This window comes from Chaetomium strumarium (genome assembly GCF_033439665.1).
Source record: "Chaetomium strumarium strain CBS 333.67 chromosome Unknown B0T15scaffold_1, whole genome shotgun sequence".
Classification (NCBI taxonomy): domain Eukaryota; kingdom Fungi; phylum Ascomycota; class Sordariomycetes; order Sordariales; family Chaetomiaceae; genus Chaetomium; species Chaetomium strumarium.
The window spans coordinates 1295033-1318011 of record NW_026944429.1 but is presented as its reverse complement, the minus strand read 5'-3'; the positions used below and the strand labels follow the sequence as shown (position 1 = coordinate 1318011).

At 53.5% G+C, this 22979-nt stretch overlaps 8 protein-coding genes across 8 annotated transcripts; 4 read left to right on the top strand and 4 right to left on the bottom strand.

Annotated features, from left to right (window-relative positions):
- Positions 1–2545: 2545 nt before the first annotated feature.
- Positions 2546–3461, top strand: B0T15DRAFT_388685 (mitochondrial import protein Pam17-domain-containing protein; the record flags this gene model as incomplete). Its single annotated transcript, XM_062864454.1, has 2 exons — positions 2546–3263; positions 3358–3461. 2 exons carry the CDS (start codon positions 2546–2548, stop codon positions 3459–3461), a joined length of 822 nt encoding a protein of 273 aa, XP_062725514.1.
- A 75-nt stretch (positions 3462–3536) lies between these two features.
- On the bottom strand, positions 3537–5346 carry B0T15DRAFT_13096 (uncharacterized protein). The gene is made up of 2 exons (XM_062861746.1): positions 5082–5346; positions 3537–5018 (listed from the first exon to the last, which is right to left on the bottom strand). Exons 1-2 carry the CDS (start codon positions 5227–5229, stop codon positions 3772–3774), a joined length of 1395 nt encoding a protein of 464 aa, XP_062725513.1. The 5' UTR covers positions 5230–5346; the 3' UTR covers positions 3537–3771.
- A 183-nt stretch (positions 5347–5529) lies between these two features.
- Positions 5530–6847, top strand: B0T15DRAFT_13182 (ribosome biogenesis protein SLX9-domain-containing protein). The gene is made up of 2 exons (XM_062861752.1): positions 5530–5755; positions 5815–6847. The coding sequence occupies exons 1-2, from the start codon at positions 5753–5755 to the stop codon at positions 6526–6528; spliced, it is 717 nt and encodes a 238-aa protein (XP_062725512.1). The 5' UTR covers positions 5530–5752; the 3' UTR covers positions 6529–6847.
- B0T15DRAFT_13101 (uncharacterized protein) lies at positions 6746–8037 on the bottom strand. Its single transcript, XM_062861747.1, has 4 exons — positions 7835–8037; positions 7762–7776; positions 7649–7698; positions 6746–7583 (listed from the first exon to the last, which is right to left on the bottom strand). Exons 1-4 carry the CDS (start codon positions 7860–7862, stop codon positions 6963–6965), a joined length of 714 nt encoding a protein of 237 aa, XP_062725511.1. The 5' UTR covers positions 7863–8037; the 3' UTR covers positions 6746–6962.
- A 2610-nt stretch (positions 8038–10647) lies between these two features.
- B0T15DRAFT_388157 (polygalacturonase precursor) lies at positions 10648–12065 on the top strand (the record flags this gene model as incomplete). The annotated part of the gene is made up of 2 exons (XM_062864429.1): positions 10648–11541; positions 11604–12065. The coding sequence occupies 2 exons, from the start codon at positions 10648–10650 to the stop codon at positions 12063–12065; spliced, it is 1356 nt and encodes a 451-aa protein (XP_062725510.1).
- A 1123-nt stretch (positions 12066–13188) lies between these two features.
- B0T15DRAFT_570447 (uncharacterized protein) lies at positions 13189–15721 on the bottom strand (the record flags this gene model as incomplete). The annotated part of the gene is made up of 3 exons (XM_062870834.1): positions 13189–14219; positions 14279–15238; positions 15419–15721. The coding sequence occupies 3 exons, from the start codon at positions 15719–15721 to the stop codon at positions 13515–13517; spliced, it is 1968 nt and encodes a 655-aa protein (XP_062725509.1). The 3' UTR covers positions 13189–13514.
- A 1197-nt stretch (positions 15722–16918) lies between these two features.
- B0T15DRAFT_481311 (uncharacterized protein) lies at positions 16919–18307 on the top strand (the record flags this gene model as incomplete). The annotated part of the gene is made up of 1 exon (XM_062866017.1): positions 16919–18307. One exon carries the CDS (start codon positions 16919–16921, stop codon positions 18305–18307), a length of 1389 nt encoding a protein of 462 aa, XP_062725508.1.
- A 258-nt stretch (positions 18308–18565) lies between these two features.
- On the bottom strand, positions 18566–19771 carry B0T15DRAFT_488435 (NAD-dependent glycerol-3-phosphate dehydrogenase N-terminus-domain-containing protein; the record flags this gene model as incomplete). Its single annotated transcript, XM_062866511.1, has 1 exon — positions 18566–19771. The coding sequence occupies one exon, from the start codon at positions 19769–19771 to the stop codon at positions 18566–18568; it is 1206 nt and encodes a 401-aa protein (XP_062725507.1).
- Positions 19772–22979: the final 3208 nt, after the last annotated feature.

Genomic DNA, 22979 nt, shown 5'->3' with positions numbered 1-22979 from the left:
TCCGGCGCGCCTTGTAAATAGCTAGGCATAGCAGAGTAGGAGAATATATATATATATAATATAATTGATAAGCGAATACTCTAGGCAAGCAAATGCTCTACTCTACCATGCCTATATAATACCTTCTCCTCATATATATTTTCTTTATAACCTAATATACATCTAAAAGACGTTAAATGCTAAATAATCTTAACTGTCTAAGCCGCTAAGAAAGACTCCACTTTAAGTCTAAGAGCTATAGCTAAGATCTATACGGTTCATTATACTAAGCTAAGCTATTATAGGTATAACATATAATTATAATGTGATATTCTAGCTAATTTACAGAAGTTAACTAATTTAGAAGAATTGATTATTGTTTAATATATTTGTAACAGTGGAATACACTAACCCATAATGATGACATCATTTACATACATAATGATTCATCATACCAAGTGATGATTCATTATACATGTTCTATTATATCATACATGTAAGCTTAAACCTACTTACATCCTATATTTATAGCCTACCTTGCAGTTTCGAGGATTTCTTTCCTCTTACAAGTTCAATATTCTTGCAATGCAGTCAGTTTACCACCAGAGGCTTGACCCTGGCCTTGAACGACGGCCCTTATAATACGGGGTTAGTATCACGAATTAAACTAACAGGGGCCCCACCCAGGAAAGGCGCAGGGGCGCGGGACGCCCCGGACCAGTCATTACAGGAGAATATGAGACCAATGATGAATGGCTATGCGAGATGCTCAGTGGGGCCACGCCAAGGGATTGAGCAGGATGATCAAAGTGATCAGTCCAATCACTTTGATCACTATGAGCAGCAAGGTGATCACAATGCTCAAAGCTGAGACTATGAGCACTTTGAGCATACAATGTAACTAGTATATAGTCATTCGTTCTGGAGGACTCGGGGAGTTTCTCCAGTGAGCAATTCAAGCAGTAGCCTTCACCTACTGTGCAGACATTGCGGCTTGCATTGTTGTGAACCTTTTGGCTTCACCGAGACCTACAGTCCGACCAGCAGATACCTTCGACCGGCGAACCCTTTCAGAGGCAGGACTGCCTGTGGTTTCGTCACATCTTGGTGAAGCCAAAGGGTTCACAACAATGCAAGTCGCAATGTCTGCACAGTAGGTGAAGGCTACTACTTGAAATTGCTCACTGGAGAACTCCCAGAGTCCTCCAGAACGAGTGACTATATACTGTCTATCCTTGGGTGCTCTCATGTGCTCTACAGAGCTTCTTAGAGCTTGATGCTCTGTTGACTCCATCGAGAGCTTCCATTCCTTCGTGCTGATTGGCTTAGTTTTCTGAGCTCTCGTCCGCTCTCTAGAGCTCCCTAGAGCTCCTTCTCATTGGTCCTAAATGATTGGTTCGGGTGCGTCCTGCGCCACCCGCCGGGTTGTCCCACCTGCAGCTGTCCTGTTGGCTTAATCCGTGACTCTATGCCTTGCTCCTAGTGTTTCAAGTATAACTTTGCTTGCCTCGTCGTATAGGGTTCTTCCCATTATAGCGAACATATCCATCACGGTCGTTTGTATAACGGTTCTAGTATAGCGTCGGCCTATTAGTTACTCCCCTTCTTTTCTATAGTGTAACGGCTAACTGTCATGAATTAACCTCTAGAGACCGGTGGGGGCCGACCTGCATGGCCAGCAGGTGAGCCCGCATCCAATCATTACAAGCCAGGAATGACCAATGAGGATTGGGGAGATTGGGAACAATGCCAAGAACAATTGTTCCCAAGGAACAACGCCAAGGAACATTGTTCCAGATGGAACAACGAGAACAACAATTGTTCCAAATGTTCCAGAGATCTAGGTACGAGGATGCCATGGGGAGGAAGCTGTATATTAGTTCTACCATTCTATCACTCATTTCAGATAGCTAGCTTCCTCCGTGAGCAATAACAATCAGTATCCTTCACTACTGTGCAGACATTGCGACTTGTAGTGTTGTGAACCCTTTAGCTTTACCGAGACCTACAGCCCGACCAGACTACTTCGACGGGCAAACCCTTTCAAAGACAGGACTGCCTAGTTTCGTCACACTTGTATTGAAGAAGAAAGAAGAAGATGGCAATAGCTATGGCGCTATGGAAGATATGCAAATCCCGAGGAGGTTGGGCCAGGACACTAAGCCAATTATGGCTAGCCTACTGCACATTGCACGTACCGAGTATTCAATGCAAACACGGAAGGTGTGGACGCAGTGGTGCACAGACCACTTTTGGGCTTCTGAGCAAACTCCGCTACCGGCTTCCGTATGAGGCTCCAAAAATCGGAGCGTTTAGGTCGTCTCCACCACAGCTTTGCAAGCATTCTAGAATCCAGATTCCAACGTCTCGCGCCAAACTGCAACGATAGCCACGCCGGGAAAGAGCAGTTGAATTATCTCGTCACAGCTGCCGCACAATAACTTTCCAATTGGACGTTTTGTCCGCTCCCATTAGTCCGAGGACTCGACTCCTTCAATCAGCCCGGATAGTCAATCAAAGCGGCCCGCACACTTTCGAACTTCCATAACCGGGGAAGCCATTCGAGATGCTCGCCTCAAGCGCAACGACAGTAATCCGCGCAGGCGCTAGCCGCTCGGCCGGCAGTCTCCAGCCGACTCTCCTCCGCAGCGCTGTATGCCCTTACTCTGCGGGCCTAACCATCTCCTCATTCTCTCTATCAAACAACCCCGCCAAGCAAGCGCAGACGACGATCCACGCCCGACCTCTCTCTACCAAGCAGCCGACCTCTTCCTCCCTCATCATCAAGTACCGCGCCCAACCACCGAGTCGCAGTGCCTCCACCACCCGCCACCATCACCCAGCCGAGCCAGCCACGCGTGACGCTGCAGCCGACGCCAGCGCGGCCGATGCTGCCGCCAAGGCCCAAGCCGCCGCGCACCCCGAGCAAGTCACGCTCGACTGGAACACCTTCTTCCAGCTGCGCAAGGCGCGGCGGAGGTGGCAGTCCGCGTTCAGCGTGGTGGGGTCGCTCGCCAGCGGGTCGGGGGGTGCGCTGGTGCTGAGTAGCGGGATGGCGGACAGCGTGGTGGGCCAGATCCCGCTGGATCCGCTGATCACGCTGGGCTTGATGACGATGAGCTTCGCGGCGCTCGGGTGGCTGGTGGGGCCGAGCCTCGGCTCGGCCGTGTTCAACGCGCTCAAGAGCAAGTACAAGGGTCCGATGGCGGTCAAGGAGAGCGAGTTCTTCGCGCGGATCAAGAAGCATCGGGTCGACCCGAGCGCGAGCTCGGTGCGGAATCCTGGTGGGTTTTCCCGTTCATGCTTTGTACTCCTTCCATGAGGGAACGAGAAACGTTCGATGATGGAAGAGTTGTGAACTGACCCGTTTCATCGCAGTACCTGACTTCTACGGCGAGAAGATCTCGAGTGTAGCTGGCTACCGGCAGTGGCTGAGGGACCAAAGGGCGTTCAACAAGAAAAGAACAGGGTCATTTGTATGAAGCCATGGCATGTGGAATGATGTGCTGATGAGCGTCGGGGTTATTGAGGGTGGCACAAAGTGTGTATGATTCCTAGCTACGATTTCCCGGATTCTCAAGTGTGTTGTTATATTCACCCGTTTAGGAGTTCAGGGGCTTCCCGGTTGTATCATAGTAGGAGATCTCCCAAACAACCAACGACAGTCTCCCCTTGGTAGATGCTCAGCCATGTCATCTCTTCAAGCCGAGTTCTCCGGCTGCTGTTCCATGTCTCTCAGAACTCCCCGCCCTCCCCCCTCCGACTGCTCAAGGACCGGAGAAGTTCCGAGTATCAGATATACGGAAACGTAGGATCGACCTCCTCCTTCCATGCTTTCATTCCCCCCTGGATATCCATGATCTTTCTCTTCCCACCGTGGTCCAAACCAAGCTCCTTGAGCTTCTCCACCGTCTCTTGCGAGTCCAACCCTCTCCGACAAACCACGAAAATGGGTGTATCAGGGTTGGACGCTTCTGGAGGCAGGATCTCACTAGGAGAACCGCCATCCCGCTTGATAGTCGCTGCCTTCATTAGCAGTCTTCCAAATGGAACATTGACTGCGCCCTCAATGCTGCCAAAGGAGAAGTGCTCCTTTTCTCTCGTGTCGATGAGGATGTGCTCCGGAAGCTCGCCCCTCGTTTTGGCCGCATGATACGCGGCCGCAGTGATGCGTTCCTCCGGGGGGAGGTTGTGATTGGGCGTCGGCGCACTGCAGAACTGCTCGTAGTTGGGGTTCCCGGCTTTGATACCCTCCAAGGTCATAGTCGAGTTTTCGCCACAGGCAAAGCAGTTCTTCTTGCGGCCACCCATCTTCAGCGCTCGGAAAGAATAAGGACCCACGGCGCTTTCCAGGTCGTATGTGTAGATCAGCAAGGTCGGGTGTAGTAGATTTCTTTCCGGCGTGCTTTCGTTGCTCTGGGACGGGACGTGCAGCGCTGAAGCAAGAATCTTGATGGCTTCGCCCGCCTGTGCCACGCCCATCATGCCCACCACAGGGCCCATAATGCCGGCCTCGCCGCAAGAAACCATCGCGCTGGGTGGTGGTGGCTTCTTGAAGCAACACCTGTAACAAGGTGCGTACTCTCCGTCCACCAATCCCTGGGGTGCGGGTGGGCAGTTCAGCACAATTAGCTGGCCCGACTTCTGGACCGATGCCGCTGATACAAGTGGTTTGCATAACAGTACACAGACATCTGATATAAGGTATCTTGTTGCTGGGTTGTCGGTACAGTCCATGACGAGGTCATATTGTGAAATGATGTCCGCCGCATTATGTGGGGTGAGATGGAAGGGATGAGCTACATAAGTGGGCAGATCGTTCAGGCCCCTCAGATGCTCGATTAGACTATCCACCTTCTTCACACCAATGCGAGAGGTGGCATGGCCGACTTGACGGTGCAAATTGGATGTCTCGACGACGTCTCCGTCAACTATTCCGATCTTGCCCACCCCAGCGCCGGCGATGTACTGGGCTGCCGGGCAGCCAAGACCTCCGGCACCGATGATCAAGACTCGGGAGTTGATCAGACGGAGTTGCCCTTGGACCGTCAGCGAAAACTGAAAGGGAGGTCCCCTACCTTAGATACTCGCATAACACTCACCTTCCTTTCCCATCCCAGGGACGATCATCTGACGGGAGTATCTCTCAAACTCGTCGTCTGTGAGTCGTCGGCTGACCCCATTTGGCGCGCGGCTCGTGGCATTGGCGGCGCCAGTGCTGTCGTCGTGTTCCCGACTACCTTTATCCATCGTTCATAACCACAAGCACACACCATACAACCAACTCGCCAACACTCCACTCCATCAACGTTGTTCGTGATTCCGATTGAGGTGGGGTTTCGGTAGCCTTTCGATTGCCATGCGGTGTCAGAGCTTTAAGCCGCTACACATCCATGGATAGATTGAGCATTCGAATCCCACTCCTTAGGTGAGTGCTGTTCCGCGAGTCGTGATGGAGGGGTGGCAGGACTGAGATGAATGCGTCATGCCCCTCCCCCACCATAGATTGGGATCCTGGCTTGTCTTGGCAGAGATCTCATATCATGGGTCAGGGGCAGCTTGTGGGGCCGAGGGGGCCTTCAAGGCGGTGAAGCGGCGCGAGCAATCAGCCCCACTAAAAAGTTGGACGTTGCAAGTCCACGACGGCGCACCCATCACGAGCACGGACAGCAAAGTCTAGGCCATTGCCAACGCCTCTTCCATATTCAACATCCCATTCTCAGTTGCCTAGCATTTTAACAGCTACCAAGTATTAAGAGTCAAGCCAACCACCATGGTACGTACATCCACAGTATCCTCTCCCCACCCCTCACCGGCACTAACGCCTTTTCACAGGCCCCAACCGCGCCCCAACCCACAGGCCACAAACGATTGACAGCGCGAGAGAAAGCGCGCATGCGCCTGGCCGACCCCCTGCTTCCGCGCAAGCTGCACCGCGAGGACAATGTGGTGTCGGACAGCTTCATCAACTCGAAGCGCGACAAGCGACTGATCAAGCACTCGGCCTTCGTGTCCCGCATCGCCAAAGCCTCCTCCTCCACATCAGCCAGTACCAACAAGAAGCGCAGGCGGCCAAACAAGAAGCTCATCACAACCCTCGAGTCGCTGGGCGACGCGCTGGACGACATCAAGCAGGCGATGGACGAGCAACAGGCGGCTGGCGGGATGATGGACGAAGAGCAGGCGCGGCAAGGGAAGGTGCGGCACAAGAGCTTGAAGACGCGGCCCGGGGCGCTGAAGAGGAAGGAGAGGATCGTGAAGGGGGAGATGGAGCGGTTTGGGTGGAGTCTGGCGCAGCTGGCGAATATTGCGACTGTCTCTTCTGCTTCTTCTGCAGGAGCAACAACGAGCGGTGGTGCTGGTACTGGGGCAGGGAAGGAGACGATGGACACAGATGTTGATGAGCGAGGGGAGAAAAGGGGGAAGGAGGCAGCAGAACAGGGGCAGGCAACACCCCAGCCGTCAACTACATCGAGCAGGTGGGCGGCGTTGAGAGGGTTTATCGCGGCGACGATGGAGCAGAACCCTGCTTTCTTAGGCAAGACTTGAATATCAGGGGCTTTCCAACACCAAAGTGCCTTTATATCTGAAACATCAGGTATCCCTTCATAAGGTTCTGGCCGGAACGTCTTGTCGGGGTATCAAATTGAACTGGACTGGTGCCACTTCTATAACGGCTGTCCGCAACCCTTTGCCCACTCTTCTTTTCTTCTTCGTCCCATATTAGCTTAAATAGCGGTTGTAGTTATACCCAACCCCTTTAGAACCAAACTCCGGTCAGCTTAACCAAAACAGCCAGACCCAGCGCCTACCCGACGCCCCGTACTCCTCGAGAATCATGCACGTCATGCTGAGCGCTGAACACTCGTACGTCTCGTCATATCAGTCAGAAACTCTTGCCGACATCCTGAAACAAACCCGCAAACGCCGTTCCGATCGCATACGCAGTGCTCGTCACCCACAAGACGAGGTGGCAAAAGGGACTAGTCGATGCGCGGGGGTTCGTCCGATGACCTCGCAAATGGGCTAGCGCTTCGTCGCCGTTCCCCTTCCTTCCGCAGGGACTCGACGATCTTGAGCATCTCTTTCCTGCCGCCGTGGGTGTCGATCATCTTTCCGGCCATCGACATGGACACCTTCTCGCTCGAATTGGCATTGAGGAGGCGCTTAATCAGCAGGTGCCGCATCAGGATGCACACAAAGACGCCGCAGTCCTTGCTGTTCTCCTGCTGGGGGCAGTCATCCAGCTGGTGGAACTTGAGAGGGACCCCGAGCACCCAGCTCAGCCGATCCACACCCCTCTTGGCCGCCCCGTAGTTAGAGCCGCCCAGGGAGTCATAGTGGAAGGCAACCCGGTCGATGACGGACACCAGGAGGAGAGACCAGTGGGAGCCACTGTCGGCATTCCACCGGTCCCGGCTGTCACTAATTGGCAGGAAGATGTGTGTCACCTTCCGAAAGTCGGGCAATGCGGCGGCGTCCCCCTTGAGATCGGTGGTCTGCAACAAGAGGTGCGAAATGACTGGGCGGAGAAGAACGATCCGGGCTTGCGGGTACTTAGGCAAGATCTCTCGCTCAAGCCATTCTTCCCAGAAGGCAATGCTCTGTACGTCCCATTAGTTGACCGAGCCTATAAGAGAGGACTTGAAACGATCGAGTTTAACCATACCCCATCTGTAAGCCAGTCATTCTTGAGGGCCTTGATGTCCTCGGTCCACACTAGGAGTATATATTAGCGAACGGCAAAGAACCGACCCGTCTAGGGAGCAGATGCCCACATACAGCGTACATCGTAATCTGCGCAAAAACGTTAGCAGTCTGAAAACAGCGCGTAATGTCCTGGCCTCGGACTCACATGAGAGATACGGCTTTGATGCCGACATTCCAAGCTGTCAACTCGTCAGTCCAGAGTTTCAACCGACGCGCAGATCGCGACAAGTGTGTTGTAGCAAAGGTCTTCCAAAACCTATGGCCATATGATGTATGCCGCCTCCGATCGCCCCTTCTATGCGCGGCAGCCGTGCTATTTCCTGGATCTCTTGATCCCCTCATACAGATCATAGCAGCATGTATCCTCCGTACTTGCAGAGGTGCGTCCAGGCCGCCAAACGAGGAACGCTCATTGTAGCAGAGATATGTGGGGCCTTACACTATCCCCAAAGTGCCTTGCCACACTCTGCCGAAAGCGCATGTCGTCAGACGTCGAGTTGAAACGGAGATGAAAGAGGACGGGAACTGTTTCTCGTATCGGTATATGGTCGCAGTGGCGGTGCGTGGGTTAAAGGGCAGGGCAAGAGAAAGTACTGACAAACACCGGCGCGGATACCCGGACAAACCGGAACGTAAAGTCGGACTTGATCTGCCGATTCGCGACGAGGCTTCCGCTATGTCAAAGTTGTGATGCCGTTCTCGCAGATCCGGGCGGACGAGTTGTGGGGAAAGTGATGGGCGCAAGACAGGGCGAAAAGCGGGAAGAAAAGGGAATCTTCATCGCGCCATGGGCCGTGGAATTTAACGTTAGGTTAGCGGCCCCGCAGTCTTCTCAGCACAGTGCACACCTGCCATCGTGGCTGCGCCCGGGCCCAGAATACGTAGTCTATCTATCCCAGTCTGATTGCAAAAGGATGCAGGCTTCAGTCTGACAATTGTGGAATTGAACACTAACATATCAGCTGTTCATCTCACTACTTAGCGGTAAAGACAAACAACAGTACAACATGGTGTTTCAGCATCATCAGAGTGCGATGAACTCTTCTGGAATCGAGCCCAGAAATCTCAAGTCCAAACAGACGTCACAGAATCTTTAATCGCACCCCCATGATGTGGAGGTGGGTCCCTAGACGGGGATTGATTGGTTACGCCAAGACATTCTGCTCGGCAAAGTGGGCTGTGTGCTGGCCGACACTGAGACGTCAACCTGCTGGCGTCAACCTACGAGATTGGTCCGATCAGTCAGCGATTCCAGCCATGTTGTCTCAAGTCTCGACAACATGGCCAGAGTTTATGAGGGCTAAACAATGGCCCTACTTGATCGTAGTGTATCAAGTGTATATCAATGTTACGCTACTTTGTTGGCTTGCTAAGATGGTCGCAGGCTCGCAGCCCAGAATTCTCATCCAGACACTGAAAGCAAGGATCAAAATCTAGACTCGGGCATCCAAGGCTTTGACACATCACATGGACCGTGTGTGTCGTGGTCACGCCCAGAGTGCTCCAACAGGCCCCTGCGCTGGGTTTAAGACGGCAACGCCGTGACCGACAAACAGCACACTGCCGCTGTAGAGCTGAAGCAGTGGTTCTCTTCTCACTCGTCTATTGTCGAGGATCGAAAGTTCGTGATCCAGAACCAGGCAAGATTCAAGTCAGGCATCACGTATGAGCAAACTCAGGGAACTCTACCTATATGATATACTTTATCATGCATGTCTCCGTGACAGTCGGAGTACACTACAAATGAGGATTCTCGTGCATGAACCCAGGAAAAGCGGGCAGTTGTACGGGAAACGCAAGTGACAACGCGCCACAACATAAGACTAGCAATCTTACATACCTTACCAGGTATCATGGCATATGGCCCTGGACTGCTCCGTACCCACAATCCAGTACCTCACCAGGTCGCTGACCCAGGCATTGCTTTCCCGTCCCTTGAGCCATCATTGGGGACGATGCCTTGAGACTCGGGGTAGTTTGAATCGCCTTGGTCCTGTAAGACTCGGATGCTCTGGTAAGCACCGACATCAATACCGGATATGGGACACACGCAACTTGAAGCCTACGATCTGCGTGCTAGAAAGGAGTATTACCCGACAGTAGCCAGCACATATAGTCATCGCCCTCTTTCCAAAAGAGCCTATGCCGACGCAGCCACGACACATGTTCTCGATCACCACTTCCCAAGGCAGCTGGCATCTCGAGGCGACTCCAAAGTCAGGCCTTGCTGCATTATACGTCCAAAGACCAAGAGGCTTCCTCGAGACGAGTTTTAATGCTGCTTTGCTGTGGGACGCGATAGCAGCTTTGATCATGCCCATACATCACATGCTTCGTCGTACACAATGATATTGCCCGTTATTTGCATCCACCGGTGACTAGAACCTTCATGGCCTGGAGTATCAGCGAAGGGTAGATGAAGAGAAGGTTGGTGAGTCCTTTCCATTCCACGACTTCACGAATCACGATCCCAAAGAACTGGGAGCTCGAGTTTGTTGCTGGAGCGGCTTTCTAACCATACATCCTACCGCTCGAGCAGGAAGCTGTTTCGTCTATCGGAAAACGATAGCAGAGTTATCGCGGGTCGCTGGCCTACTGTCGACAATTATTCCAGATTACTCCACCAATTGACGCCCTTGCTTCACCAACAACCACCCATCGCCCAAACCTCCGCGTAATGCGATTGGCTTGGCATCTCAGTTGTGCTCCGTTGATGCACAGAACTAACGGAATCATTCTGCGGGGCCTCACGGGGAATAACAGCATGTTCCAATCCCATGGAGGCATTTGCATGCATCGTAGGTGCTTGGGTATCATGTGTTTTGAACATGGAATACCCTGAATAGGTGGTTCGTGGGTACACGACGGTGCATATATAAAGATGCGAAGGGGGCCACCATTCTGTCAAGATACCGATCTTGACAGCCATCATCTATCTGTCCGTCAACCGCCGTCAAGATGGTTCATGTCAAGTCTTTCGTGCTTGCAGCCTCGGTGCTATCGTCGGTTGCTACTGTGTCTAGGGGTCAAACTCACGACAACAAGCATAGCCAGCCGAGGAGCAGGCCCGATGTTCAGTGCCATCCTAAGCATCCGTCGAAGCCGATTCCGTCGTCACCGCCGCGGACCAAGACTTGCTATGTTGACAGCAACGGGGATGGCTCAGATGATTCGCAGAACATCCTGAAGGCGATCCACAAATGCAACCCGGGCGGACATGTCGTGTTCTCTGCCGACACTACGTACATCATCGGGACCGCTCTGGACCTGACCTTCTTGAAAAACATCGACCTGGACATCCAAGGAACTATCCAGTTCACCAACGACACCGACTACTGGCAAGCCAACTCTTTCTATCAGACATTCCAAAACGCCACCACGTTCTTCCAACTAGGCGGCGAGGACGTGAATGTGTACGGTGGCGGCACCATCGACGGGAACGGGCAGGTGTGGTACGACCTCTACGCCGCCGACATCTACATCCTGCGCCCGATCCTCTTTGGCACCATCGGTCTGAAGGGCGGCGTCATTTCGGACCTGAACCTCCGCTACTCACCGCAATGGTACAACCTCGTCGCCAACAGCTCCGGCGTCATCTTCGACAACATCAACATCGCCGGCGGTAGCAAGAGCAGCAATCCTGCGAAGAACACCGATGGCTGGGATACTTACCGCAGCGATAACATCGTCATTCAGAACAGCCACATCGACAACGGGGACGACTGTGTGAGCTTCAAGCCCAACAGCACCAATATTGTCGTGCAGGGTCTGCAGTGCAATGGCAGTCACGGCATTTCCGTTGGTTCGCTGGGCCAGTATGTCGGCGAGGTCGATATTGTCGAGAACATCTACGTAAGTCCATCCATCCATCCATCTCCTCACAGTCATCTCTGGAGGCTGACGACTTGGACAAGGTCACCAACATAACCATGTCCAACGCGTCCGACGGCGCGCGCATCAAAGTCTGGCCCGGCTCCGCGAGCGCGCTCTCGGGCGACCTGCAAGGCGGTGGCGGCAGCGGTCGCGTCAACAACATCACGTACGACGGCATGACCCTCTCGAACGTCGACTACGCCGTGGAAATCACGCAGTGCTACGGCCAGAAGAACCTGACGCTGTGTAACGAGTACCCGTCCTCCCTGGTCATCGAGAACGTGGCCGTCCGGAACTTCAAGGGCATGACCAGCAAGAAGTACGATCCACTCGTCGGCTACCTGGTGTGCTCGAGCCCAGATACTTGCCACAACATCACGGTGCAGGGTATGGAGGGCGTCAAGAGTCCCAAGGGGAACAGCCAGTTCACCTGTGCCAATATCGAGGAGAGCGGGCTGCATGTGAACTGCACGGGCAGTGGGACCAAGGGAGGGAACTCATAGAGGGCTCCTCCGTTGGTGGCTTTGGATAGTTAGTAATTAAAAGTCAATAGAGTCTGAAGCTGACTGATCTGTAAAACTAATGAATGACCGCCCCGGCAAAGAGTGGAGGGTAATGTAAAACGGTCCAATTATTCATGTATGGAAGTTCGTGCATATAACAACCCACGAAGGTCAACAAACAAATCAACATTTTCGAGTCAGTGAGAGTGGTTGGCTAGAGAGATCAGAGGGGTTCGCGCACCCTTCTCGCCGCCACTGTTCGCGCCGTCCTCAGCGATAATGTTGAGAATCGGTACCTTATATACTCCTGTTTCCCCCGCCACCATGCCTCAGTATGCAGCCGGCTGTGTCTGTCCCTCTCTTCACCCCTCTCCGCATCTGCCAAGGGGCGGCGGGCACAACGGCGAGGAAGGGGGACAAAAGAACACAAGCGACGACGGGATCACTGCATGTCCTGCCCCTTCCCCGGCTGCAACACGAATATGCAATCTGTCTCAGCACGTCATCTACTCTTTGCTGTGGGCCACCGCAAACCTTAGAGACGACATCCTGCACCTGCTAGCCATCCGAAGCCGAAGGGTAGCCAGACATTTCTCGTCGTGCGCCCCCGGGAGATTTCAAACTACAGCTTAATCTTTGCCCGGTCCCGAGCCGGTGGCCTTTGGTCTTGTGTGGTGGGCCGTTGCGCTGAGTGGATGGGCGGTGGTGAAGATAGGCGCGAAGGAGCGGGGCAGTTGTTGAGCTGGCAGGGCTCATGTCACCCGCGAATCTTCTCTGTTTTCTTTCTGGAAAGTATCTAGTAGTTTTTGTTTTGTACGTGAGCTCTGGAGCCTGGATCTTGGGTAAGGGAGAGCATAGTAGGTGTCAATATTGAATAGGTTCCATGAGGCTTTGTGGATATAGGTCTGGAGAGGGTCGTGTAGCAGGTACTATGGTACTTATCTAGTACCGCAATAGCACAGGTAATGAGACATCATCAACAGACACCCGCACAAAGCGTAAGATGAAGGGAATGTATATATTTACCTGGGCAGTAAATAGTGTCAACGTGTCATTCCGGTGATGTTAAGTTGGGGATGTAACGGCCGAAAAAAGTCTTGGGCAGTTGGAAGCTTTGACATTGCTCGTTGACATATATCGAGTAAGTTCCCTTAGCCTCATATTTAGGTCTGATACACCGAAAAACAAATGCTACATGGCTTGGTGCTGAAGCAATGAATCCATGTAGCGCTCTGGGCGTAGCTCAACCGTAGTGTCGCTCTTCCGCCGGTCTTAACTGTCCCCTTCCAGACGAAGCGTGTTCTCAGCAAATACCACGATGGTTCTTTCAACATCAGGTCCGCCTGGTGCAAGTTATATCAACTCTTGTAGTCGTCCTCCATCAACATCCCAGCAATCAGGTTTCCTTTTCCGTCATAGCAAAGTCGAACCGGGTTCTAAAGCCCAGGCTCAAGAATTGCCCAGCGTCTCCGAGGCGATATCAACCACGGTGCCTGAATTGTTCCCAAGGGGCCCGCACCCAGTGCCATTTTGTTGCATCCTGCCAATCATTCTGTTCAAGAGGACCTCCAAAGCTTCATCAGCAGTCCTGGCAGGTCCACCGGGTTTCTTAGCTACAACCTGGTGTGTCTTTTTTGATTCTCCTCCGAGACACCGCGTAATGTACTCATGAACCTGCGAGCTCACCTCGTCGTGGCTCTCGAGCGCCTGGGAATTCGATCGCTGGACTGCTCCTAGCAGCTTGGCTCGGTAGGCTTCCTCAAGATTATCCAGGCCCTCGTCTTTGCCGCTTGCGCCGTCATCCGTAATGGATGAATGGAGCGGCCCCTCCTGACAGTAGCTGTTCAACATCGTCTGACACAGTCGGGTGACTGCGTCAAGCTTTTCGGCAAGGGCCGGTCGTCTGAGTGTGTCCGCCGCATGAGCGATCTCCAACTCTCGCAGGTTCTCAATGTGGTTTGCCATATCTAGCCCTGCGCCAGAGAAGACTGAAAATACCGCTCGTAATGCCTTCCGGAGTGCCGCCAACGTTTCAGCTTTCTCCTCCAAATGACGAGCATTTAGATTATGAAGCAAACGTGAAGCATTGCTTTCGTAGTCGGAAGCAATGTCTCGGATTATCTCCTCTTTGGGCTTCAGAGAACGATGCAACAGCTGGTTGCACAGATTAGCCACTAGCCAATGCCATGGGAACCGCGAGGGTTAGGACTCACAGTGACGACTCTGCACAGAACCTCAGGCGGCTTGTCATCTCCGACCGTCTGCTTCCAGATGTCCTCAGGATTTATGTTCTCCCCATCCGTTTCTGGCCAAGATCCCGGCTCTGGAAGCGGAGAAGGCACGGCTGCTGGTTTCTCATCGGAGAAGAAAGCATCCCTAAGGCCGGATGGGAGTTTGTCGCTAATCCCACGCTGTTGGTGAACTCCTATTTCGTTGACTTGGGGTTGTGTTTGAGACGGAGCTGGAGTAGTGAGGTTAAGGCGTGTTTTGGTCCCAGGACCCCGGCGTGGACCCCTTTGATCATCATCAGTCCCCTGCTTGACGGTTACCAAGATATCGAGGTTACCCGTTGTGACCGTGTCTACTTGATCTTCTGAAATGAACAGCGGTGAGGCTGATTTTTCGGGGGCATCCCCTTCCTCCCCGCTTGTGCTGGACACATTGACAACGTCTAAGGGCTGAGGAATAGCCGAAGGAACTGGTTCATCCTCTTTCAAGAGACTCGACGAAGCTTCTGGGGAATTCGAAAAAGTGAAAACTTCTGCAGTCATCGTATTAACGAGACTTGATGTTGAACGGCCAGATTCTGACTCTTCATGCGAGTTCCATTGGGTCATTCTCGGCATGACTCTGTTCCCTTGCTGGTTCGGATCGCTGCCGCCTTGCAGCAGGTCAGCCTTAACATCAAGTTCCTCAGCCATATCACGGCTGAGCGGTTTCTTTGGAACACGTGAGGGCTTGCCCTTCTGGCTGATGGACGGGTCGGTCGCTTTTCCAGCAGCACAAGGTTTGCGTGCTGTGGACGCACGAGGTTTTGCAGAGGATGGTTGCTTCGCCGGCCGTTTCTTGGGTCTGGACGCCTCCGCCGCGTCAGTTGAGTCACTCAATTCGAACGCGTCCCCGTTTTCCCTTTGTGCCTTGGTCGCGGTCTGGGCGTCTGCAGGATTAGGTGCCTTTGTAGAGAGCTTGCGTTGCTTAGCAGTTTTCGCTAGGGCCTTTTTTGTATCTGAGGACGCTCCAGCCTTTCCCTTTGATTGAGCTTGCCGATGAGCTGGTAGGTCGCGTGAGTTCACAGGCAAGCCCGCTGTAACCGTTTGCTGGTGGGGAGAATTATGTGAGATCCAGTCATCTACTTCATTTGATGACCTGTTGGCGCTGTCTTTCCTGCGGCCATCGTATCGCCCCCTTTTCCGGCTCGGTGACAGCTCGAGGACATCGACTAGCATCTCTGCTAATTTGTCTCTTTTTGCCGTTTTCGAGGGGCGGAACCCAGGCGTTGGGATAAACTCAAGATCAAGCATGTCGGAGATGCCGGAAACCGAAGCTGGTCGCTTCGGGCTCGAGAATTCGGAGTCGTAAACAGTCCACACTTCCGCCAAGTCGGCGCGGACAAGGTCGACCGTTGCTGGCTGGGACGATTGGCGTGTGTATTCCATGGCAGAATGGGGTAATGACTGAGATAGGATCTTCGTAAACGTGCAGACTACGGTACACCACACAGCGGAGAGCAGATTCGTAATTCACGACAAGGAAACACGGGTGAGATTCAAGACGGGCTGATGATATCAATTCAAGGTGACTCGTTGAATAGCAACGGAACTTGAAGATCTGGAATGTACCGATACCTTAGTGTGTCAGAGAGGTTCTTCTCAGTGGGCTGATTCGATGCTTCAAGTTGGGAGCCTGAAATTCGTAGTACTAGTAGTTGCGGTTCTCTGGAATGCAAAAAGGGAAGGCGCAGCCCGTCAGTCAACGGTGGCACTTCTCTCCTACCGTCCTAGCGGAACGAGTCCCACAGAGGTGTCTTGCCCAAGCACCTAGGGTAATGAAATACCATCTTACATACTAGTAAGGTAGGTAATGTATCACTTTACTTTCGAATCAAGGTTCCGGCTGTCCTGATCTTTGATGTCCCAAGTCTTTACTGTCTATCTAGACAAGCAAATGGCAGGACGAGTAGTTCGCGCAGATATGCTCAATTCCCAGATGACAACTCGAAGCATGCGTACCTATTCAGTGCTAAGAGGGGGGGAATGGAGGAGGAGTATATGAGAAATTCATGGAGAATCGGTGCGAGAATCGTCTTATACATGCATGCTGTAGAAGGGGCGGGTGTTTGATTTGCTGAGCTTCCAGGTTAAGTCTCTTCAGATTGTATTGTGTCTCTGGTTACATGTGATATTAGACAATCATGGGCAAGATTTCGGTTGTCTCCCGACCAAGCACCTACACTACTACAGTATGACAGTACCTTAGAGAGTTCTGGACTAGAAGGTCCTCGGATGTAGATGTGCTGTAATTATGTAATTATACTCCTACACGTGTATATTACGCTGTATTCTGTACCGCATTACTAATCGCTTCCAGAAACTCGGACTCGGACAGATTGCGGAGCATTTCTTAGCCGTCAGGCCCACAAAGGTCCGTTGGGGCCGGCAGCAGCGCAACTGGGTTACGTGGTGCTGAGATGCCTTGGGAACCGTGCACGCCGTAACAGGCTGATAGCCTCGCAATTTGCAAGCCTCGCATACGCGTATATAAACCCTCCCAGAGGTTTCGCCATTCTCAGCCCGGATTGCGTCAACCGCATGCTCCAACCACAACCGCGAGACCTGCAGCACAAAGTCGCAGAGATGGTATCCAAACCCGCAGCTCCACTTGTCTCCGGCCCAGGGACAGGCCCGTCCAAAGCCGAAGACGACACGGCCATCTTTAGCCTTCGGCATATCCAGGTCTTGTGGTCTTGGGCTGCACGCCCAAAGACTAAAACGTTGTATCCTCCCATCTCTTCTATTCCTCAAACCTCAGCCGCCCGACTCTCCGAACCCGATGTATCCCCCGACCCGTGTCCAAGCAAACCGATCCTTGCGAAGTCGTTCCATCAATATGCGCGAGCAAAGCCCAAGACGGTCCTGTACCTCGCCTATGGCTCCAACATGTGCGCCGAGACATTTCTCGGCATGCGCGGCATTCGTCCGCTGAGCCAGGTCAATGTTTCAGCGCCCTCGCTGGACTTGACCTTCGACTTGCCCGGTATACCCTACCGTGAGCCATGCTTTGCCAATACGGCGCTGCGCAAGATCCCAGGCAATCCCCCGAAGCTGCCGCCAGATATCCAGAATCCCCCGTTCAAGCCACCAACCACGCAGAATGAAGTGGACGAGAACGAGGACCGGCTGGCACACCGCGGCCCTGTCTGGAACAAGGGTCTCTACGGAGTAGTCTACGAGGTCACATCCGAAGACTACGCGAAAATCGTCGCAACCGAGGGCGGCGGCGCAAGCTATCACGACATCCTGGTACCATGCATCGTCCTCCCGCCGAGCGTGCGCGTGCCGGAGAAGCCAACCATCCCCGTCCCTCCACGCCCTTTCCTCGCGCATACCCTCTACGCGCCACGCCTTCCCGACCTTCCGGACGACGGCGACGACAATCATGGTACTCCACACTTTCCCAACTGGAAGAAGAGCGCAAAGCACGACGGCGATGACGACCGAAAGAAGCCATGGCCCATCCTCCCCCGCTGGCTCCGAAACCTCTTCTTCCACCGCACCCACCGCCCCTCGCCCGATTACGCTCAGCCATCAGCGCGGTATCTCAAACTCCTCCGCGACGGCGCGCGCGAGCACGAGCTGCCGGCCGACTACCAAGCCTACCTGGGCGCACTACAGCCCTACACAGCCACGACGCGCAGACAGAAGCTGGGGCAGGTGCTCTTCCTCGGTTTCTGGTTCCCCATCATTATCGGGATGATTATGGGCGGCCGGTTGTTCGCAGATAAGCAAGGGAGATCACCCCCATGGCTTGTGGCTATCTCGACGGCGGTGATGAACATGGTTTGGCTGAGCTATGACGCCGTGGGGAAGAGGCTCTTTGGGGATGGAGAGAGGACTATTGAGGAGGGAGATGCTGGAAGTATGACCAGGACAAAGAGGAGGAGGTCGAGTTATGCGGATGTGTTGCGCGGGAAGGAGGAGATTGCGGATGAGGAGAAAAGGGGTCTGCTGAATGGCTATCGATGATCCATGGTGCTGAGCCCTCGGTGAAGAGTATGGTGTGTGAGATAGATGTGAAAGCTCTTGTAAGATCTCCTGCGATCTGACTCGACTCAGGTGTACTTCGCTCGTGCATTGGCTGGATTGGCCTGATTCGAAATCTCGTATTAGAAGTCTAAGGGTATGTAGCCTGTCGGTGCCACGGGGACAATCCCCTTCACCTAAGCGGAAAGCTGATCTAACCACGCCGCTGCCGTACTCCTCGCTTTACCACACGCTATGTCTCTAACCGCTCAACAACTTGGGAACGTCTTCCACCTTGAAAGTTCCATCGATGATGCCTTCAACAGCCTTGAACAGCGGGTATTGGTTCTCCACACCACGCGCTCTCAAGAAACTCATGACCTCCTTCGTGGTCGAGATGCCCTGCAGTTTCTGGCCGTTCAGCTCCGTCCGCTCAATCTCGTAGAGCGAAACACCACGCTCCGCCGCCATCTTGGAGTAGCGCCAGTTCCGCGCCGAAGTGCAGCTCACGATCATGTCGCTCCAGCCGGCGCTCTCCCAGAAGGTCATGAGCTGAATCGACTCCGGGAAGAACTCCTGGGCGAAGCGAATCGTCTCCACCATGCCCCGCCGCATGACCGCTGTTTTCGCCGTCGCGTTCCAGCCGTTGCCTTCGGTGAAGCCGCAGGCAAGCGCGACGATGTTCTTGAGGGCTCCCGCAAGCGAGACACCGACCACATCCGGCACCATAGACACGGAGAAGTAGGGTCTTTGGAATAGTTTGCGGATTTCTTCGTGGTCGACGGGCGGGTAGTCGTGCGGTACGGGCGTCAGCTCCGTTTTGCTAACACGACCGCTCGAGTCGCGGTGCTTCTCCCCATCAGGGCCATCCGCCCCACTGCTCGACCGCCGGTCGCACGGCGGCGTGTTGTACGCGATGGTCGTCTCGCACCACAGCTCGTTTGCGATCTCGTTCGCGATGTTGGCGCCGCTGAGGGCGCCGCAGTAGATCCCTAGCGTGTCGCCGATGTACTCGCAAATCAGCTCGACCTTGTCATCCGTGACCGTCACGCCCTTGATGCAGCTTATAGCGCGGGCGAAGGGAAGGATGTGGCCCTTGATCTGCTTGCAGATGTTGCCGATGAATTCATGCGGGAGGTTGAAGATCAGGATGGATGAGTCCTTGACGGCGTCGACCAGCGAGGGGTTGGCGACGACGTTGCTCGGCAGCTTGATCTTGGGGAGGTACTTGACGTTCTCGTGGTGTTTGTTGATCACCGAGGTGAGCTTCTGAGGTGCGTCGCCGACTGCAGGGTCGTAGTGGGGCGAGTCTGAAGGGATGGCCACGTTCTCCTCGTACACCCACATCTGCACCTCCTCTTCGAAGAGGTCGGGGTGCTCCCGGGTATTCTCGGCGACGAGTTTGGCAACTGTTGTGCCCCAATTGCCGGAACCGACGACGGTCACCCTGTGCTTGCGGCCTGCCATCTTCGCTGTCTGAGAAAGTTTGCGAATTGTTGGATAATTCGTGCGAGTGAAGAGGACCGTAAAGCTGTCGGCCTGAAAGAGAGACGGAGTTCGAGCTAGAGACTTCGGACGTCTCGAAGATGGGACAGAGGAGTGGTGAGAACGTTGGGATGAAGGGGTCCCGTTTGGCTGACTGAATTTACGCTTCGAGGGTCGGGATGTGCTTCCCAAGTGGAGATCTTTATGGAAATTGGTCACGTTGGGCCAGAAATGGGCAGGCGGTGACCGGCGACTGCTGGGAAGGCACAAGTTGGACGAAACCGCAAGCACAACGCCACAATTCGTCTTATACGTGGCCAGCAGAGGAGACAGGCCAATGCTTCGCATTGTCGGAACGGGACTAAAGAGCAGCTTCCAAATCCCGTATACAGTCTCGTAAGTGCAACCACGTTGCTCACAGGTTCACAAGACCGCCACGCTTGTGACAGTGAGATTATGCGCAATACCGTTGGCCCGTTCGGCGAACCATGACGCAAGGGGCGGCAGAATCTGCACCGCCTTCAACCTGGGCAAAGTTATAGCAGGGGGTGCCCGCAAGCTTGTGACTTGCCAAGCCCACGCTGTATACCCAAGATAAATGGACTGTCTCAACTGCGAACCATAACCACACAGCGATGGAAAACGCACAGCATCGAACGGAAACTCTTCCTGGCATTCCTGGTTGAAAGCATCAATTGACCTGTCCCGCGGCTTGTCTCCGGTCATAGCATACATATAGCACAGCAAAGAACATGCTGCTTTTTGCACTGACTTTGAGGCTTCTTGGGCGCCTCGGCTGAGTCCATCGCTTTCCCCGTTCACCGAGGCAGTGGGTCAGCCAAGGCCAACCCATGAGCACCTCGATCGAGGCTCGGCAACAAAATCTTTTTCGATGATATTCCGTTGAAGGAATTGAAGCGCAGCGCAACATCCCGAGGCTTTCCTTGCATCGGCGTCGCGGGCGGATCTCGACACGAGCTCCGACGGGCTCGGCAATCGATCCCAATCCGTTCCGATCGTTCGGAACGGCGAGTCACCTCGGCCCCGGGTGTTGTCGATATCGACTCGGGCCGTGCAGATTCATGTACACTATGTCTTTTTATTTAAACCTTCACAGGAGTGCCAGGTTGACCACCTTCCTTGATCGGCTAGACTCCATATAAGTTCGGGATCACAGCTCTTGCGGGTCCGCTATGGACCTCCCACTTAGTAAATCGATGTGCAACTCGGAGTCAGGTAGATGATATCTAATCTCAGCTTGATCGGCTTTAGATGAAAGCCTTGGTGTTCGCTAACAGCGATCCGCCACCTGAATTTATAATAAATTCTAATGCGGCAAAGCCGCGTAATCCGTACATCCTTCGCAGAGCCGCAGCTTCGCACCAACCCACCATGCGACGAAGGATGCCTTCAAGAGAGGCTCATCAGAGCGGAAAAGGTCTTGGAGGTAGCTTAGTAACCTGACACTTGAAGGCAATAAGTAGTCCAGTAATCAGAACCAACTAAAGAATAGAATGAGAGAAAAACGAGGAAGGTAAATACGAGGAACGAGGAGGAAGAGGCAACGATACAGAAATAAGGTTCTGTACCGGTTGATGCTGTTCCAACTTGAACCCTGGAGTACGGCCTTTCCTGGGCAAAGGAGGCAGCTCAAGAAAGGGAAAGCCCATCAGACTGCTGATACTCGAGAGGCTTTCCAGTCGAAGCTTCACGCTCGTGCTGAATCCCATGGACAACATAAGCCGTACACCAACGTCGCCATCAGCTAAGCGGATGCGGATGCGGATGCGGATGCGGATGCGGATGCGGATGCGGCTGCTAACACCGCCTAATCTTCTTTTTCATTTGCGTATTCTATGTCTACCTTTCCTTCCTTCTTCCTCTCCCGTTTATCTTCCTTTCAGCTTCACTTTCCCAGCGTCTTAGTTGGGATTGCTTGACTTCATGTCGCTGTTTATTCAGGAAGCGTGCTGTCAAACGGGGCCGTACTTTGTAAGCCACATGCACCTGTTGGGCAACTGACCAGGGCATTGCATGATCATATGCCAGCAAATGGCTACGTGTTCGTAAACTGTCGAGGCTCATAAGAGAGCCGCTGCGAACGAAACAATCATACACACGGTGGCTGGAAAGACCGCGAATACCATCACCGCTAGTTAGCCTGAGTGTACAATAACAACATTATAAAAAGAAATTCGGAAGGACTGGATGAAGTTATGAACGATATTTCAGCGTCTCGCAGACAAATGTCCGGGACTCATCTCTCTCTCGCAAGCGACGGTCTGGACTGGTCGAACCACAGACCTGCCAAGACATAGTGGGGATTAGGCGCTGATGTCATCGGACATGAATTAGCGAGGTGGGGGCGGGGTATCGCTGAGGCCATTTAGTGTACAGTCACCTTGAGCACACACTTTGAATACAAGTGATTTGATATTCGAATGCTGTAAATAAGGGCTCGGTTTGTTCTCCATGTATATGCAGTGGCTCTTTGGGATCCCGACGTGGAGGCGGAAGCCCTCAGTTCCATACTCAACAAAAGCTCACAATTCTGGTCCTAATCGGGAAGGTGGGCCAGCGGCCCACAGTTGCAGCTCTCAGCTTGTTGTCAAATTTGGAACCTGGAAATGAACTCTGGTTTCTGCTTGGAGACTATGGCGAGCCAGGGTGTAAACTACACCGTTTGAGATGGCAGGGCAGGCGCCGCTGGCTTCGCAGCAGTTGGCCTGGTGTGACTGCTGATTCCGTCGCGATGTTGAAACCAACAAGCCTTGCCGGGCGGCGCCATACCCACTCTCTGTGCCCCGCCGATGACATCGCGGCTGCCAGACTGACAGGCCATGCAAGCCTGCGATTGATCCGAAACTTCCAAATTCGCCGTGCAACGGTTGCAACGTCCAGCAACTCCCGCCCGGGGCAAATCCTTGAGACCTGCAGGCGGCGTCGGGCAATGTGCCTTGTTTCTGCCTTCTCTGGCCAACAACACGATACACTACGCTGGAATAGGTAGGGAGGACCAATCCCTTCTCGTGCTTCAAGTTTGCAGTCTCCCGTCGCCGAGCTCCGCGCTTGTTCTGGGTACTCCCGTTCCGGCCCTCCCTCATTTCCTAGAAATCTTGGAAATCCTACACTATTCCAACTCCACCGTTCGCTCCCGCAGCTGTGCGTCGTCCATCTCCTACCTACGAAG

Excerpts from the sequence above, each read along its gene's own strand:
- B0T15DRAFT_13096 (XM_062861746.1), bottom strand. The coding sequence starts at position 5,229 with ATGGATAAAGGTAGTCGGGAACACGACGACAGCACTGGCGCCGCCAAT. Across the intron at positions 5,019-5,081 it reads CCCTGGGATGGGAAAGGAAG|GGCAACTCCGTCTGATCAAC; the intron begins GTGAGTGTTATG and ends TGACGGTCCAAG.
- B0T15DRAFT_13101 (XM_062861747.1), bottom strand. The coding sequence starts at position 7,862 with ATGTCGGCATCAAAGCCGTATCTCTCAT. Across the intron at positions 7,584-7,648 it reads ATGACTGGCTTACAGATGGG|AGCATTGCCTTCTGGGAAGA; the intron begins GTATGGTTAAAC and ends TGGGACGTACAG.